This window comes from Cervus canadensis, chromosome 30, assembly GCF_019320065.1.
Source record: "Cervus canadensis isolate Bull #8, Minnesota chromosome 30, ASM1932006v1, whole genome shotgun sequence".
NCBI classification, from domain to species: Eukaryota; Metazoa; Chordata; class Mammalia; order Artiodactyla; family Cervidae; genus Cervus; species Cervus canadensis.
The window spans coordinates 34,077,381-34,095,738 of NC_057415.1; the positions used below are offsets into that span (position 1 = coordinate 34,077,381).

Sequence of the window (18,358 nt, forward strand, 5' to 3'; positions counted from 1 at the left end):
TACAGAAGAAATAGAAAGTGGTCATTATTTTGTCCCACTCCCTCTGCCGTCTCACAGAGATTCCTTGAAGTTAGATGCTGAAAACGTATTTAATTACATATATTGTAAGAAGGTAGTCTTTCAGCTAAATTTTGTCAAACAACAGCTATACCTAAAAGTGGCTTTGAAGAAAGTTAACTCTCCCTTGATCTATCAGTCCCCGCCTCCCCACAACAACCACCTTAACTGAAGAGTAATAATAAGCATCTTCACTGTGGACAGGTGACATCTTTCTCTGTTGTGTGTGAAGTGTAAATGAAAGCATCTTGAGAAATCCTTGTGTCTGTTGCTCCCTTGTATACTGGCTTCAAGACAGACCTCCACACCTCCCCGCGGGGATGCATACCCTTCAGCCTCTGCTACACCACCACATGGAAGCTGCCCCCTTGCTGACTTTGTTTTGATTTATGTATTATTTAATTTATTTATTTTTGGCTGTGCTGGGTCTTGGTTGCTGTGCAGGCCTCTCTAGTTGCGATGAGCGGGGGCTACTCTTTTAGTTGCCAAGCTCAGGCTTCTTGTTGCAGTGGCTTCTCTTATTTTTTGAGTGTGGGCTTTAGGCACACGGGCTTCAGGAGTTACAATGCAGAGTCTTAGATGCTCCTCCGCATGTGGGATCTTCCTGGATCAGGGATCGAACCTGTGTCCCCTGCATTGGCATGTGGATTCGTAACCCCTGGACCACCAGGGAAGTCCCTGACTTTGTTTTATTATCCTCATAGTTCATAGGCAGATAAGGTCGCAGTATTTTTTTTTTTTTCCTGTCATTCATTCCTTGACTTCTTTTATCTGTTTCTGCCCTTTACGTTTGTACCCGGTCTGAAATACTTCCACTCATCCTTATATTAATATTTACAGGGCTCATTTCTGCCTCTGAGCTCAGAACACCCACATAAGAGGGCCAGACCAACCAGCATGAAGCACGGGGCCCTTTTCTGGCACGTCCTTCGTTCCTGCCTTTCCCCCACTTTCCTTGTCTGGTTACTTAGTTGTGAAACTCTCTGGAGCTGTTTTGGTGTAGAATGTCCTATTCTTGCTTTTTCTTTCTCTCCTGGTTGTTTAGACTGTGATCAGCTGGATGTTGAGTGCCTTCTTATTTTGCAGTAAATCCATTCACCATGGAAATAAAGAGAGATCCCCCACGTCCCGGTCCAGTCCGAGTCTTGTCAGTAGGAGTGTGGGGATTAGATCTGGAGCAGCCAGGTAGCCAGGTAGGTCTCAAGCCTGGAAATGCATTTGTCCTCTTGGGTGGGAGGTGGGCATGCTTCAGGTTTCTAGAAAGGATGCCATGGGGGTTCCGTATCTCAGGCTTTGAAGAATTTCTCAGAAAAGCATCTCTCTTAGCTCCTCTGTGGTTAGATGCAGATTCCTGAATCAACATCACAGTGTTTTAATGCCACAAGACTAATATTGAGAGAATCCTATTAGGGAAAGAATCCTAATAGATCAAGCAACTGTGACCTATTTGAGTACAATCACATATTTCCTTCTAATTTGACAAATGCTCACCTCAGGTTAGTTTTAGGCTCGGATGGAAGTTCAAGGGCATCCCTACCCCTAAAGGCAGGGTCTGTGTGTCACAGATCGTGGAGTGTGACAGTACTCAACTAAGAAGCGATTTGAATTTGGGGAGCTCATGTAAGTTCAGATATACTTCTGCTTCCTTTTTTAATTGAGAGAGACAGCTTAGAAGCAGTGGGGCTTAACTTCGTCCCCCATGGATACTTTTGGGACTCTAAAAAATGCTAGGTTCTCTCCAAAGGAAGATTCAGACTTACAAGGGCATGTGCAAAATCTTGCACATTATTTTTGGCATGGAGTGTCTTTGGATTCCAGAGAAAGAGTCCCGATTATGGAGGAATGGTGAGCCTCAGGTCATTTTTGAGGACGAGACACTTTTAGTGTTGCCCAGTGCACCAGGCTATTTTAAGCACAGCTGAGTGGTGTAAGCGTGGCTTTAAGAGTAGCCACTTCAGCTGAATTGGTGGTGGAGTCTTGCCCTGGTCTGTTCCTCACTTGAATGGTTTTTGTCCTTGAAAAGGAGTTTGGTCTGAGGTGATGATTAATCAACAAGTGTTTGATCACCTAGTAGATATTCAGCCATGTAAGTATATTGTTTTGTCTTAGTCCTTGTTCTGAAAACCAAGATGCTTCCCTTATCTCTCCGTAGGCATCTGACTCGTTACCTCAGACACTTGAGTGCATTCCATGTGTGCGGTGCCGTGTCAGATGATAGCAAAAACACGTCAGTTAGGACCAGTTTGTGAGGTGAACAAACGGCACAGTAAGGAGTGTTGTGTGAAGGGTGGGGAAGAACTAACACATTGAAGGGATTGTGGTAGCACATTACTTGCGTGTTTTCTTGAATCCTTACTTCCTCTGTGTCGTAGATGGCGAAACTGGGACTCAGAGAGATTGAGCACCTTACTCCAGGCCTGGTGAGGAGCAAAGCCAGAATTCAGGCCCAGTCATTTGGACTCTAAGCCCAGGTCTTCCTTCCTGCCTAGCCTCTTCTGTTAAAAGACCAGAGGTAGATGGGATGCTTTAGGGTTGGGAGAGTGTAGAAATGAGACCCTTAGACTGAATATCCCCAGTGGGTCCTTTTTTATTTTAAAATTTTATTTGGCCGCACTGGGTCTTAGTTGCAGCTTGTGGGATCCAGTTCTCCTGACCAGGGGGCGATCCCAGGCCCAAGCTTGGAGTCTTAGCCTCTGGACCACCAGGGAAGTACCCCCGGTAGGTCTTTATGAAACGCTGTTTCTCCTCCTCTGTTGATTCCCACCCATCATGAAGTTTTTCTCAGTTGGTCTTCTGGAGCTCTTCATGTGCCGTGTGCATCACTGTCCTTCTATGGAGTGTCTGGGTTATGTGGCGTACCACAGAGCCAGGTGAGAGAGCAGAGACCTGACGTCCTCACATGACCGCCTGCATGACCTCTTACATACAGCTTCTGAGTCTTTTCTTGTAAGTGACACAAACAACTTGGATGATCTGAGGGGTTCTCTGCCCCAGACCCCTGCACGATTTTGATGTAGAAATGTCAGGGAGAGAACGCCTTTGCTGCTGAGCTTTCAGTTGGCAGAATGCATCAAGGTGGGAAGGAAGGAGGTTTTCAGAGAGATTTTGAGAGTCATGTTCTTTTCGTTGGATACTTTGGCTGAGGTTTAATTCTTGTGTTCAGAAATGGCTTGATGTTTTCATTCCTCCACATCACACACGTGCTTGACCAGCAACAGCGTTAGAACCTTTGTCATGTGGGTCCTAGGAATCAATCAGTTAGGGACAAGCTTGGAGAAGGAAATGGCAACCCACTCCAGTATTCTGGCCTGGAAAACCCCATGGATGGAGGAACCTGGTAGGCTATAGTCCATGGGATCGCAAGAGTCAGACACGACTTAGCGACTTCACTTTTCAGAAATACCTCTCCTCCTTCAGAGGTAGCGATTTCTTAGCCTGGAGTGTCCAGACTAAGCTCTCCCACTATCTTGTTTTTCTGTTCAGCAAATTTTCTTGTTCCTCCCGAGTTGCTGCAGCAGCCTTTGCGAGCCTCCTTCATTTTGCATGGACCTCGATAGTATCCCATATTGTTTTGCATCACAGGTAGAGGTTTTTGTGGCCACTTGCCCAGCCAGATTGAGTCATCTAAACACAGGTGTCGCATCCTCGTGGCTCTGTGTCAGCACTTTGACTAATGTGTGTTAGACGTTTCACTATGTGGTTGATGGTTCACTATACATCTTTAGAAGGATGGAAAGAGATCATGTTTAAATTCATCTGAGGGTAGGAGATAAACCTTTCCTCCCCAAAATCGCAGGAATGTCTGGAGAGTCTTAGAAAAAGCTGGTAGTAAACATTGGAAGCTGAGCTGGAGAATGTGGATGTGGGCTCTTGCTCTTCATTTGTAATCTTGTCGGAGGTCATCTTTTGGGTCAGGCCAGTAGAGGAGTTTACTTGAAGGGAATTTTTCTAACAGAAAAGTTGGGGAAACCATTTCATTTGAAATGACTTTATTAACCTACAAATAATTAAAAGTGATCTCTTAACCCATGTCTAAAGAAGAGTCTTTCCCTTATAAGTAATGCTCCAGAATCCTAAGTGGGAAAATGTAAGTCTATTCAGGGAAGATGCTAACCTAGACATCACAGACTGCTGGGCTGTGGGAAGTTGGGGACGCTTGTGCAAGCAACCTTGGAGGTTTTGGAGAATATTGGAGATGCGGTTCTAGGGCAGGGGTGGAAAGGAAGGAAGACTGAACTGCTGAGGAGCAAGTAAGAGTCCTAGGACTTAGGTCACATGGTTAAGATGAATTTTATGTAACTCTGCAGAAAAAAAAAAAAACTGTGCCTCTTAAAATTCCATGTTCTTTATACACTATTTCCTACCCAGATTTTAAAAAAAATTACACAGACATTTTTGGGACTTCCATGGTGGTCCCGTGATTAAGATTCTGAACTCCCAATGCAGGGGGGTTTGATCCCTGGTTGGGTAACTAAGGTCCTTCGTGTTGCACAGCTCAGCCACAGAATAGATTGCATAGACATTTTTATAATTATATGTATTAGCCTTGCTGTGGTAGTGAACAGCTCCCAAAATACAGAGGTTTGCAGCAAGCATTCATTTCTAGGTCAAGTTTTGTGTTGGTGGCTATGAGTCCGTTGCTATGGCTCTTTTCCACAAGTCTCCGTTCTGAAAGCTCAGCCTGTTTGGCACGTGCTAGTTTCAGAGCAGAGGAGGGAAGAGACCATGAGAGCTGATGGAAACATGCGGGGCTGTTAACGTGTCTGCTCCCATATGGCGTAGGTCACATTTGCTCACGCACCATTGGCCGATGCAGGTTACTTAGGAAGTGGGGATGAGCCTTCCTGGCGGCAGTCACTTGGCCATAGTGAGGGTATATAATCCTCTTAAAGGTACGGAGTGAACAGTTGCAAACGATAATAGTCTACCATACGGTTTGGTTTCTGTCCTCTCCTTTTGTCGGTGAACCACGTAGTAAATGCCTTATCTCGGTTTAGACTTACCATTTTAAAATGCTTTACATGCATTTTCTCCCTGTTATGGGTATCGCAGTTTTAGATTAATTTTTGAAGAAACCAACCTTTTGCCAGAAAGTGATGTGGTAGATCACTGCATGTTTGGCTTGAATGATTGCAGTGCGTGGAGCCCTGTCGTACATTGTTGCTTTAGCTCAAGTCTCCGGAGCAATATGAATAAAGGGGTGATATTAGGTATCAGAGTCTTGTTTCTGAATTTAATAGACATGCCTTCAGGGTTTCATATTACTTCCTTCTTTAAAACTATATTACTGAGATCTAATTCACATACTATAAAATTCATCATTTCAAACTGTACAACTGAGTGGTTTTTAGTGTACACAGAGCACTGTGCAACCATCATTAATGTTGAATTCCAGATTATTTTGTCACCGGGAAAAGAAACCTCATATTTATTGTGTTCACTCCCATTTCCTCTTGCCTCCAGCCCCTGGCAACCAAAAGTCTGCTTTCTGTCTCTCATTTGCCTGTCTGGCTTCTTCAGATAAATGGAATTATACATGTGGGCTTTCATGTCTGGCTTCTTTCACTTAGAGCAGTGTTTTCAAGGTTCATAGCTGATGTTTTCTGATATATACTCTTTAACATATTTAGGGACCTTTTTTTTTCTTAATAGAGATTTTAATGGAATGAGTGATATTTACCAGTGAATGATGCCAGCAAACATTTTGGCAGATGTGGGCATGATTATATTTGACAATGATCAGTTAATATAATATATAGCATTATAACTTTTTTAATGTTAAATAATGTTTTATTTCCTAGAGAATGTTTGAATCAACCCTGATATATTATTTTTCTTTCTTTCTTTTAAAAAACAACTGTTTTACTGTACCATTTGCTATAATTTTATTGACAAAGTTTACACTTAATCTAATAAAAAAATCCTTTTTTTGTCCTACTATTTTTTTTTTTTTTGGTCCTACTATTTTGATATCAGATATTCCCTGATGGCTCAGACAGTAAAGAATGTGTCTGCAATGCAGGAGATCCTGTTTGATCCCTGGGTTGGGAAGATCCCCTGCAGAAAGGAATGGCTACCCACTCCAGTGTTCTTGCCTGGAGAATTCCATGGATAGAAGAGCCTGGCAGGCTACTGTCCATGGTGTTGCAGAATTGGCCTCGACTAAGTGACTAACGCTTTCAATTTTTCATAGGTGACTCCTATAATAAACTGATTTGAAACCATCTTCATTTTTTGAAGTGTTTTGGAGCATTTGAACAAAACAGAGCTTTTTTCCTTGAGTCTCATTAGAGCTCAGCTATAAAGCCATTGGGACTTAGCTCACCTTTCAGTAAAGGTTCTCTGACCACAGTTCTGAGGTTATTTATTTGTTTAGATTTTCTACCTCAATTTAATTTGTCCTTGGCCATACATTTTCCTGCAAAGTCATGAAATTCATAGAGACTTACAGGTGTATTAACATAGCTATTCATGGCACATCCTTGTAGTTTATAATCATACATAGAAGTAAGATCTAAACCGTTGTTGCCTGCTCATTTTCCCCCTTACTCTTTCTATATTGATCGGGCTTCCTAAGTTTTAGCTTATGTAATTCATCTTTTAGAAGAATTAAATTTTTGTTTCATTTATAACTTTGAAACTTAAAAAAAAGCAAAACATTTTTTGACCAAGCAGCATGTAGGACCTTAGTTCCCTGACCAGGGATTGAACCTGTGCCCTCTGCCTTGGAAGCGCAGAGTCCTAACCACTGGACTGCCAGGGAAGTCCCCTGTTTATTTTCAATTTATGCTTTAATTTTTTTATTCCCTCTTCTACTTTCTGTTAACTTTTCTTTTTAAATGAGAGTACAGAGTAAATGTGGACTAAAGTGTACTGTTTCATGGGATAAATCTTTTTCAAATGTGTACATTTTTCTGCTCTTAAGGACTGTTGCTTTCCTCATGTTTCAGCTTTCTTGGGTCTGAATGATGAGTTAGTATAGGCTGGATAGATTTTTCGTTTTTTTTTTTTGGTCTAGTGAGGTAAAACAGTCCTGCTAGTTGCCTCTAACCAGAACAAGTGAGTAACTGGATACCCAGTTTGCACTTGATGTTACATTTGTCTTCTTGAACTGTAGGTTGAGTTGAGTGACCAGTTGACAGGTCAGTTGAATGGTCTCGCTGTGGGAAAAAGCCCTAGAAGAAAGAAAGCCAGGGTCAGGGACAGTCGGTGAGGAAGACTTGGCTTGGTTCCTCTTGTTGTTTGGGTCCAGTGTAGCCTGGCCTCCTCCTCGTTTTAGGTGGTCCCCTCATCTCTTAGAGTCCAGCCTTTTCAGAATCTGCGATCTTGCCTCCTCTGTGCTTGGTGGACCCACCCAGGGCAGCTGACTTCATGAAAGTGCAAGCAGGCACCTTCTTGTTGCTCTGACCTTTCTCTTGTTCAGGATGCCTTGAGAGGCTTTGGCAGGCTCTTCCTGGTGGCTCAGAGGTTAAAGCGTCTGCCTGCAATGCGGGAGACCTGGGTTTGATCCCTGGGTGGAGAAGATCCCCTGGAGAAGGAAATGGCAACCCACTCCACTATTCTTGCCTGGAGAATCCCATGGACAGAGGAGCCTGGTGGGCTACAGTCCACAGGGTCTCAAAGAGTCGGACACAACTGAGCTACTTAACTTTCTGAAACTAGATCATCATGGTGACCACATTTCTCTAACAGTATCAAAAAGAGAAATTGCAGTATTTTAGCATGACTTGTTTTCATTATGTCCATGTTGGCTCCTAATGCATACCACTTTCTTTTCCTAAACCCTGTGTTTAATATAGCAATAGAATTTTACTGGTGACTTCTGTTAGTTTAATAACCTGTCTTGCGGTTGGCTGACCATGATGTTGGATCTTTTAACTGAAATTCTTTGGATAAGGGTAGTTTCCAGAGTGGCCTAGTTATGTATTTCTCTTCCTAAGTAAAAAGGGGAAGCTGGGAGAAGAAATTCTTTTATAACTGAAATTGCATAGTAAGAATTGATCATTTGGAGCAATGAGACGTTTTCATTTATTTGTCACCTCTGTAGCTGTAACTCTCACAAGGGCTGCTGTAGATAGACTTATTGTTACAGTGAAATACTGACAAAGATATGGTTAGGGCAGGGCCTGTGACTCTAGGTGTAATTTTAATTTTCAGCAGCATCTATTGTCTACTGTGAACCCAGCCCCATAGTCTATAAAGGTATGCATGAATATGTGCAGACAAGTTGACTTCTGTGTGTGTGTGTAAGTATTTTAATAGTGATGTAGAGCCTGCCATGTTCCAGGTACTGTTCTAATTGCTCCATGTGTTAACTCAATCTCATTATGACCATTTTATAAGTGAGGAAATTGGGGCATAGAGAGATTAGGAGTTTGCTGAAGTCATGCTGCTTGTAAATGGTGGAACCGGGGTTCAAAACTAGGCAGTCTGGCAAGGTTGGCCTGTTTCATTCTCCTTCAACTGGCATTTATTGAGGACGTTATATTGACAAGAGATTGAGTTGGATCACTTCCGAAACTGATTCATTCAGCAAATTCTTACTGAGTACCTACTATGTGTCAAAGAACTGAGGGGTGGACAAGACAACGTCTCTGCTTCTGTGGAACTTACGGACTGGTGGAGAGTCAGACATAATTAATTAATATGCAATGCATTTTCAGAGAGAGGTGAGTCCTGCGATGAAAATAAAGCCAGGGAAGGGACTGGAAGATGCTGGAGGGGTGCAGGGCTATTTTTAGATTTTTGTGGGCTGAGAATGCCTCTCCGAGTGGGTGTCATTTGAGCAAAAACCAGTTCGAGGAGAAAAGCCAGCCCAGTGGCGATCAGAGTGGGGAGAGCTGTGTCTAGGCAGAATGAGCCGCAAGGATGAAGGCCCCGAGGTCAGGATAAGCCAAGGCCAGAGTATGTAGAGCAGGATGAGCTGGGCGGAAGGGGAGGATGTCTGGGAGGAGGTCAGAGACAGTGACAAGATCATGCTGGCCCTGGTGGGTTATGGGAGGGAATCTGGATTTTATTCTGAACGTAAGTGGATGGAAGTCTTGGAGAGTTTTGAGCCAGTGTGTGTATGTGTGTGTGTGATGTGTTTTGATTGACATTTTTCAGAGCACATTCTGGCTGCAGTAAGGAGGACTGACCATAAGGTAGCAGCAAGGAGACAGGAGGCTTTTGCGTTGAGCCAAGCGGCTGTCTCCCTTCTCCCGTCCTGTAATTCACATTAGTTGCGAAGGCACGGCTCTCCCACAGCACTCGCTCAGGTCTCGGTGAAACAGACACGCTGCCAGAGGACTCCAGGGGCAGAGGAGTCAGGTCACTGCGTCCACCTGACCCCCTGCCCTTCCTCCGAAGATTTTCATATATTCTGTTTACCTTTGTTCCTCATGGGGACAGTATCTTGAGAGGGGTTATCTGGGGAATAACGTGTATTCAGACCCTCAGGGAAAATGTTTGCGTTCCTGGACTTGCTTTAAAAACAGACACTTTGTGTTTACCCAAAAGGATTTATGCCCTGAGAATGGAGACAGAGGACAGTGTTGGGTTGGGAGATGCTGCACAAAGGGGATTCAGCTTGATCACACCCTTGACCCCAGAAGCCTGGGCTCAACTCAGCAGAGTGATGACTGGCTTCCATACGTTTGAACACAGTCCTCAACTTTTTCGAGTCTGCTTCCTCCTTGGTAGAGTGTTTGGCTGCTAACCTCACAAGGCTGACGCAGGGGCCAGTGAAATAGGAATGTGGAGGCCCTGTGCATAGATGTGCCGTGGAACTCGAAGACCGTAGCTTCCGTTTTTAGGAGATTCCAGGCATATCGCTCTTTGACTGTGCATATATGCTCAAATAACACCCCAGGGAACACCTCGTAGGATAGGTACGGGTGTTTTTCCTGGTCGTGTAGTCTAAAGGAAAGAATCTGCTATGTGACAAGGTCTGGTTGACGTGCTCTTGTCCTCCCCAAACCCCACTAACTGGCTTGAGAACTGAAGTTCCCACTCTCCGGCCAAGACTTTTCAGACCTTCTTGTGGGCTGTTCCCGGAGGGTTACTGACTGAGGTCCCCAGAGCAAAGGTTAGGGGAGGTGGCTGGAGTCATGGGGGGTACCTGCAAACAAGCAGATAATCACACACACACAAACAAGGCACAGTTACAGTTGTTGGGGATGCACAGTGCTTGTGGGTAAGCTGTATATGTAAATAAATGATTAAAACTATGAAAATTGCTTCCATGGAGGTATCTTTAAGGTATCGAGAAGGAAGTGGCTGTTCTGCCTAGGCGTGGATCCAGGAAGGATTCCAAGAGGGGGTCATTTGGGCAGATTCCTGTGAGATCCTTGGAGCCCCCTGCATAGAAAGAGGGGTGTGAATATGCTGTGCAAGCCGTGATGAGGAATATGAAACAGCATAGTGAGTTCCAGTATCAATTCAGGCCAGACTGTGGAAAACTGCTGTCTGAGCTGATGTTGGCTTATCTGACTAAAGGTTTTGAATTCTTTAATTCTTTTGTGCAATGTTTAGCCATAGGTGATGAGGCTTTTCTGAGGCCCAGTGAGCTAGAGTTGATTAAAAAAAAAAAATCAGAGGGGGCCCCTCAATGCCTGGTTGAGTGTCTTGCCTGAGGTCAGCGTTTAAATATTTACTGAGGAGATGAAGATGTGATAGTTGTCTCAGAGCTCCAGAGATGTCCTCTCATGGGTCCCTAGACCCTGGGGTAGGGACATTGCATGCCCCTTGGCATCAGTGTGCTGAGGAAGCAGTTTGCAGGATCTGCTGTATCAAGGTTCTGTGGTCCACACTAGAGCAGCTGCCGAGGGGCCTGCCTTCCCAGCTAACAAGCCGCTCGGCTGAGAAGTGGAGGAGTGGGTCCATTCCCATTGAGTACCTTCTGTGAAATGGTACCCTTTCGGTAATTACAAAACTATTTTTGATGGCGTATGTTAAGAATGTGATTACATTATCTGTGGTCAGGGAGACAAAGGACGGTCCTTTTTTTGTTTACTTTCCGTCACCCGTTTAGTTGGGTGACATTGCCCTTGACCCCAGACTGTGCTTCTCTCTGCCTTGTCCCAGACCCTGTTCCCAGATGAGCCATGTTCAGCTGAAGCACGTGGATATGATGGCTTGGTTGACTTTTCATTTCCTATATGTTCTGTTCTCTGGGGGCGAAGTCATATCCAGCCTGCACACAAGAAGACATCATTCAGGGGAAAGCACCTCTCCACCCGCAGCCTGTGATCTGACTGCCCCACAGCCTGTGATCTGTTTTCTGCATTCCTGACCAAGGCCCTTTGCTTAGTATCATGTCATTTTCTTGCCATATTCCTTAGTCTTTGCCTTCTAATTATTCCAAAGTGACATTCAGAGGCTTTCACATCTGCTAGGACAGGGTTTTGTTCTCTTGTCAAATCTTAAAACCAGAAAAGCAGCAGCAGCATAAGGCAACTGGAAGAAAAGCAGAAAAGGTAACTGGAAGACTGCATATTTTTTGATATTAAAGGGACATAATTGATTCAAGTGGCTTCCTGCTGAGACCTAAGAAGAAAGAAGTCCCTAGGTTTTTAACCTTTCCTTCCCTTTCTTTTCTGGTACTTGCTCTCCCCACCTCCTTTAAGCTTTTCTATTGTGGAAAATTTTAAACAAATATGGAAGAGGAGAGAATTTATAATGAATCTGCAAGTACCAGCTTCAATAATGATCAACTTTGGTGCATCTTGACTCTTTGTAAGTGACCCCATGGACTGTAGCCCACAGACTCCTCTGACTGTGGAATTCTCCAGGCAAGAAAGAATACTGGAGTGGGTGGCTAGTCCCTTCTCCAGGGGATCTTCCTGACCCAGGGATTGAACCCGGGTCTCCTGCTTTGCAGGCAGTTTGTTTACTGTCTGAGCCCCCAGGGAAGCCCATTACCCAACTATCTGTCCTTAATTATTTTAAAACAGATGTTAACACCACACATTCTATCATTTAATCTATGAATACCATAGTTACATGTTACTAAAAGATGAAGACTTTGTAAAATCCTCATACTTTCATTACCACACCTAATAATTCCTTCATGTCATCAAATAATTATTTGATATTAAAATTTTCCTGAATATCCAAAAATATTTTAACCCTGTGTTTTAATCAGGACCCATTGCAATTGTTGATAGAGCTCTTACATTTCTTTACATCTATGGGTGTTCTTTCTATCTCTTCCTCTTTTTTTTCCTTGCAGTTTATTTATGGAAGAAACTGGATCTTTAGGTCTCTTTAGTTTCACATAGTGTAGATTCTGCTTATCACATCCTTAGAGATTGTTTTAGCATGTTCCTCACTCCTCTGTTTCCTGTAAATTGGTGCTGAATCTAGAGCTTTGTTCAGGATATAGATTGAGTTTTCTGGGAAGCATGCTTAATAGGTAGTGGTGTGAACTTATTCCAGGTATATAATGTTTAATTATCTCTTCATGATGGTTGGTTGAGTTTTCAAATGTGTTAGGTATTTAAGAGGGTTCTGGCCCTTTAATGTTCACCTGGGCCCAAGTGAAGGTCTTGAGAAAGTGGGGAAATGAAAGAATGTGGTGTGTTCAGGAGTTCCTTCTCTGTCCAAGTCTGACGATGCAGGTGGCTCTTAAAGGTTCTCCGTCCCCGAACCATTGGTTCCTGCAGCGCTGGGAGATGAGTCAACAGGATTTGGTGGAGAGCACTGCCTGTCGTGTGTTTCTTGTGGTCATAAAAGACTCTGTTCACTTAAGAAATGTTAAGAAAGGAGAGGATCAGATTCTTTGGAAGTTATTTTTGTGTTTGGAGGTGTTTCTTGGTTTGGCTGCACCAGCCACCTGTGCTGCTGTTCTCTAGGAGAGCGTTTCAGCTCATGTGTAAGGGGATCCTTCTCTTCCCCCAGGATCTCATCTTGCCCAACGGCGGGACTCCAGCAGGCACTGCGAGCCCAGCTTCTTCGTCGTCCCTGCTCAACAGACTGCAGCTTGATGATGACATGGATGGTGAGACCAGAGACCTCTTTGTCACGGTTGATGATCCTAAGAAGCACGTCTGTACGATGGAGACCTACATCACGTACAGGATCACCACCAAAGTAGGTCCCTTTGTTCTCTCCCATCTGGGGTGCTCTGTCTTGGAGACGTGGTCCTCCCGCCGTGATTCCTGCCTTCTCCTTTTCCCTCCCTCTGCACAACTCTGTTCACCTTTATCACAGTTGTGGGTATAGCTCTTTCGGAGAGTGGGTATATTCAGATTTAAAAGGGTTATATGTGAGTTTTTTCTTTTATCTTAAAATGCACGAGAAACTGTGACTCCCGTCTTTCAAATTTAGTCATAGAAAGTAAGACACTTACTTTCTATGGTGATAGTGTTTAACATGTTGATATCTCATTACTTTCTCTCTCTCTCTCTCTCTTTTTTTTTTGGCTGCACTGTGTAACATGTAGGATCTTAGTTCCCCAAACAGGGATTGAACCTGAGCCCCCTGGGCTGCCAGGGAAGTCCCATAATCTCCTTAAATTTATGAGTCATTGTATCAACCTGAAGCTCTGTGATGAGACCATGATTTCAATCTGGTGTCATTAGACTTGATGTCAAAAAAGGATGGGAACTAATATTTACTGACTTTCTGCCATGTGCCACTGTGTTACATGTGCCTGGGCTTTTCTGCACTGGTTGACATCTGAAAATTTGTGTGTGTGTACATGCACGTGTGCTAACACAGTTTTCCCCCATCTCTTCTGCCACTAGGTAATATTCCTCAGCGTCGCTAGGTGCTTCGATGTGTATTATGTCCTTGGAGGTCCTAGGTTGATACGTGTATTCCCATGAATCATTTCTAGTTACTTATTTTTTTCCCCTTGTTGTTGTTCAATCGCCAAGTCATGTCTGACTCTTCGAGACCCCATGATCTGTAGCCAGCCAGGCTCCTCTGTCCATGGGATTTCCCAGGCAAGAATACTGGAGTGGGTTGCCATTTCCTTCTCCAGGGGATCTTCCCCACCCAGGGATCGAACCTGCGTCTCCTACATTGCAGGTGGGTTCTTTACCACTGAGCCACCAGGGAAGCCCTGGAAAAACCAGAACTTTGACTATATGTACCTCTGTCGGCATTTTTCACCCTGGGGTCAACTTATTTTTTAGCCTGTAGTCAGTGAAATGCAAAACCTGGTTTTCTTGAATTTGTGCTCTAAACGGCTGAATGACAAGGGGCCCACCTTGCTGGCACAGCAGTGCTCGCCTGTCCCGACGCTTCCCCGCCCCCCTGTCTCCCTGTCCCGACGCTTCCCCGCCCCCCTGTCTCCCGCCTGCCGTGTGCCTCCCCGTCGTCGGTTCTCGGGCTGACGCGGTCCTGCAGCTCACCACGCTCTCCTCTGCCTCCTCTCTGCCCTCCCGTGGCCCCTTTCTCTGTTGTTCTCTTACTTCTGTTTTCCTGGGGTTATTTATTTTCTCTTAAGTCAAGATTATCTCAGGATAATCTCTTCCAAGTTCCAGTCCCACGTTTTCCCTGGGCTTCAAGGACAACACCTCAAGGCTGAGCTTGTTGTGAGGATCAGTTCTTGCTTCTTACTATGAATTCCACTTCTGACCTCAAACCAGAGTCCTGTTCTTCTCCTGTTTCAAATAGTGACACCAGGTTTAATATCTTGGTGATTTATCTGGAGCCTTCTTTCTGAGTGTTGTATAGAAAGGATGCTTGAAGTAAGTGAAGTGAAGTCGCTCAGTCATGTCCGACTCTTTGCAACCCCATGGACTGCAGCCCACCAGGCTCCTCCGTCCGTGAGATTTTCCAGGCAAGAGTACTGGAGTGGGGATGCTTAGGGATATGTGAAAAGGAGAAAAGGAATGCTATATCCATCTGAATGCAGAGTTGCAAAGAATAGCAAGGAGAGATAAGATAGCCTTCCTCAGTGATCAATGCAAAGAAATAGAGGAAAACAATAGAATGAGAAAGACTAGAGGTCTCTTCAAGAAAATTAGAGATACCAAGGGAACATTTCATGCAAGGGAAGATGGGCACAATAAAGGACAGGAACGGTATGGTCCCAACAGCAGAAGATATTAAGAAGAGGTGCAAGAATACACAGAAGAACTATATAAAAAAGATCTTTATAACTCAGAAAATCATGATGGTGTGATCACTCACCCAGAGCCAGATATTCTGGAGTATGAAGTCAAGTGGGCCTTAGGAAGCATCACTGCAAACAAAGCTAGTGGAGGTGATGGAATTCCAGCTGAGCTATTTCAAATCCTAAAAGATGATGCTGTGAAAGTGCTGCACTCAATATGTCAGCAAATTTGGAAAACTCAGCAGTGGCCACAGGACTGGAAAATTCCAGTTTTCATTCCAATCCCAAAGAAAGGCAATGCCAAAGAATGCTCAAACTACTGCACAATTGCACTCATCTCACATGCTGGCAAGAAAGAAAGAAAGAGGGAAGGGAAGGAAGGAAAGAAAGAAAAAAAAAGAAAGTGAAGTCGCTCAGTTGTGTCCAATGCTTTGCAACCCCATGGACTGTAGCCTACCAGGTGCCTCTGTCCATGAGATTCTCCAGGCAAGAGTACTGGAGTGGGTTGCCATTTCCTTCTCCAGGGGATCTTCTCAACCCAGGGATTGAACCCGGGTCTCCCGCATTGTAGACAGACGCTTTACCGTCTGAATCACCAGGGGAGCCCACATGCTGGCAAAGTGATGCTCAAAATCCTCCAAACCAGGCTTCAGCAGTCCGTGAACTGATAACTTCCAGTTGTTCAAGCTGGATTTAGAAAAGGCAGAGGAACCAGAGATCAAATTGCCAACATCCATTGAATCATAGGAAAAGCAGGAGAATTCCAAAAAAAAACCCATCTACTTCTGCTTTGTTGACTATGCTAAAGCCTTTAACTGTGTGGATTACAACAATCTGTGGAAAATTCTTAGAGATGGAAAACCAGACCACCGTACCTGCCTCCTGAGAAACCTGTATGCAGGTCAAGTAGCAACAGATAGAACTGGACATGAAACAACCGACTGGTTCCAAATTGGGAAGGGAGTACATCAAGGCTGTATATTGTCACCCGGCTTATTTATGCAGAGTACATCATGCAAAATGCTGGGCTGGATGAAGTACAAGCTGGATTCAAAATTGCTGGGAGAAATACCAATAACCTCAGATATGCAAATGACACCACCCGTATGGCAGAAAGTGAAGAGGAACTAAAGAGCCTCTTGATGAAAGTGAAAGAGGAGGGTGAAAAAACTGGCTTAAAACTCCATGTTTAAAAAGATCATGCTCAGATCATGGCATCTGGTCCCATCACTTTATGGCAAATAGATGGGGAAACAATGCCAGTGACAGATTTTATTTTCTTGGGCTTCAAAATCACTGCAGTTGGTGACTGCAGCCATGAAATTCAAAGACGCTTGCTCCTTGGAAGAAAAGCTTTGACTAACCTAGACAGCATTTCAAAAAGCAGAGACATTACTTTGTCGACAAAGGTCCATCTAGTCAAAGCTATGGTTTTTCCAGTAGTCATGTATGGATGTGAGAGTTGGCCCATAAAGAAGGCTGAGCGCTGAAGAATTGATGCTTTTGAACCGTAGTGTTGGAGAAGACTTGAGAGTCCCTTAGACTGCAAAGAGATCATCAAATCAGTCAATCCTTAAGGAAATCAGTCCTGAATATTCGTTGGAAGGACTGATGCTAAAGCTGAAACTCCAGTACTTTGGCTACCTGATGTGAAGAACTAACTTATTGGAAAAGACTGATGCTGGGAAAGATTGAAGGCAGGAGGAGAAGGGGACGACAGAGGATGAGATGGTTGGATGGCATCACCGACTCGATGGACATGAGTTTGGGCAAGCTCCCGGTGTTGGTGATGGACAGGGAGGCCTGGCATGCTGCGGTTCATGGGGTTGCAAAGAGTCGGACACGACTGAGTGACTGAACTGCATGAATTGAGGGATGTTTGGGGCTGAGAGAGGGGACAGATGTCAACACAGGTTCCCAAACACCTGCTTTTGTCCGGGACCCCCATTCCTGCTGAGATTATCAAGCAGAGTTAATGGTCCGAGGATGAGGTTGTAGAAATACTTTATTGCTTTGACTCCCAGGCCTAGTTCAGATTTCTGATGACAAAAACTGGCCAAAGTACAGAGTTGCTTTTCCTGAGCTCAGATGAACCTAGGGCTGGGAGCCAAAGCAGGCAAAGTGTTCCCCACCCAGGTTTAAGTCATGGGTATCTTATCTCTCCATTTGTGGAGAGTAGCCTTCTCAGGGCCGGCAGATCCTAGCAGTTTTCTCGGCAGTCTCTAGAAGATAACATCATCATGATAGAGAATTACTGAGCATTTCCCACATGCTGTACTTTTTTTTTTTTCAGTTGGAACCCTTCAAATTTTATATAACTAATATGTGCTCATTACAGAGAAATTAAAAAACTCAAGTAAGTTAAAACAATAAAATAAAAAAGCAGAAGCTTAGCAGCCAGAAATAATAATTTGGAATTTCCGAACTATTTGTCTCTATCCATTCACAAAAATGAGTATTTTTCAAGTGGCCAATTCACTTAATATGTTGCAAATGTCTTTCTCTGCTAGTAAATGCCAGTGAGCACACTTTTATGCTGTCATTTCTAAGAGTGCAGCAGTATTCCATTCTGTGGATGAGCTGTCATTTATTTTGCGCTAAGTGCCTTAAATATATCATCAGTTAATCCTCAAGGAAGTAGGTACTGATAGTATTCTTACTTCTGCAAATGAGGAACCTAAGACACAGTGATATTGAGAAAATTGCTCAAAGACGTGCAACTAACGTGTTAAAACTTAAACCCAGATCTGTCTTGTGCTGTGCTTTCAAAAGTGAAGTCGCTCAGTCGTGTCCGACTCTTTGTGGCCCTATGGACCGTGGCCTACCAGACTCCTCCGTCCATGGGATTTTCCAGGCAAGAATACTGGAGTGGGTTGCCATTTCCTTCTCCAGGAGATCTTCCAAAGCCAGGGATTGAACCTGGGTCTCCCGAATTGTAGGCAGACGCTTTACCGTCTGAGCCACCAGGGAAGTCCGTGCTTTCAAAAAGACATGCTTTTCCAGAAAGTTCCACCCCCACCCCGCCAGCACTGTGGTGTCTGCTACCATGGCCTGACTGTTTGAAATTGATGATGAAGTGCAGGTACATTGGGTGTTAGAAATAGAGAGGTGCCTGCTGCTCCCTTTAGAAGCCATCCTCTTCTTGACTGTTATCCCATCACCAGATAGTCATCACTAAACTTTTTTGTTGTTCAGTTGCTAAGTCGTGGCCTACTCTTTGCGACTCCATGGACTGCCAGCAGGCCAGTCTCCTTG

At 44.2% G+C, this 18,358-nt stretch overlaps 1 protein-coding gene and 1 non-coding gene across 3 annotated transcripts in view; one reads left to right on the forward strand and one right to left on the reverse strand.

Moving 5' to 3' along the window:
• SNX30 (sorting nexin family member 30) overlaps positions 1–18,358 on the forward strand; it is a 111,418-nt gene that overhangs the window by 32,508 nt on the left and 60,552 nt on the right. Inside the window, exons 1-2 of one of the 2 annotated variants that reach the window (XM_043453818.1) lie at positions 595–1,250; positions 12,937–13,128. In XM_043453818.1, the coding sequence (XP_043309753.1) occupies positions 1,158–1,250; positions 12,937–13,128 (285 nt within the window). In that variant the 5' untranslated portion in view covers positions 595–1,157. Of the gene's footprint in view, positions 1–594; positions 1,251–12,936; positions 13,129–18,358 lie in introns of those variants that run through there. The other variant, XM_043453817.1, reaches the window with a different exon arrangement.
• On the reverse strand, positions 6,748–6,820 carry TRNAG-UCC. The gene has a single exon. It is a non-coding gene; the product is annotated as a tRNA-Gly (tRNA).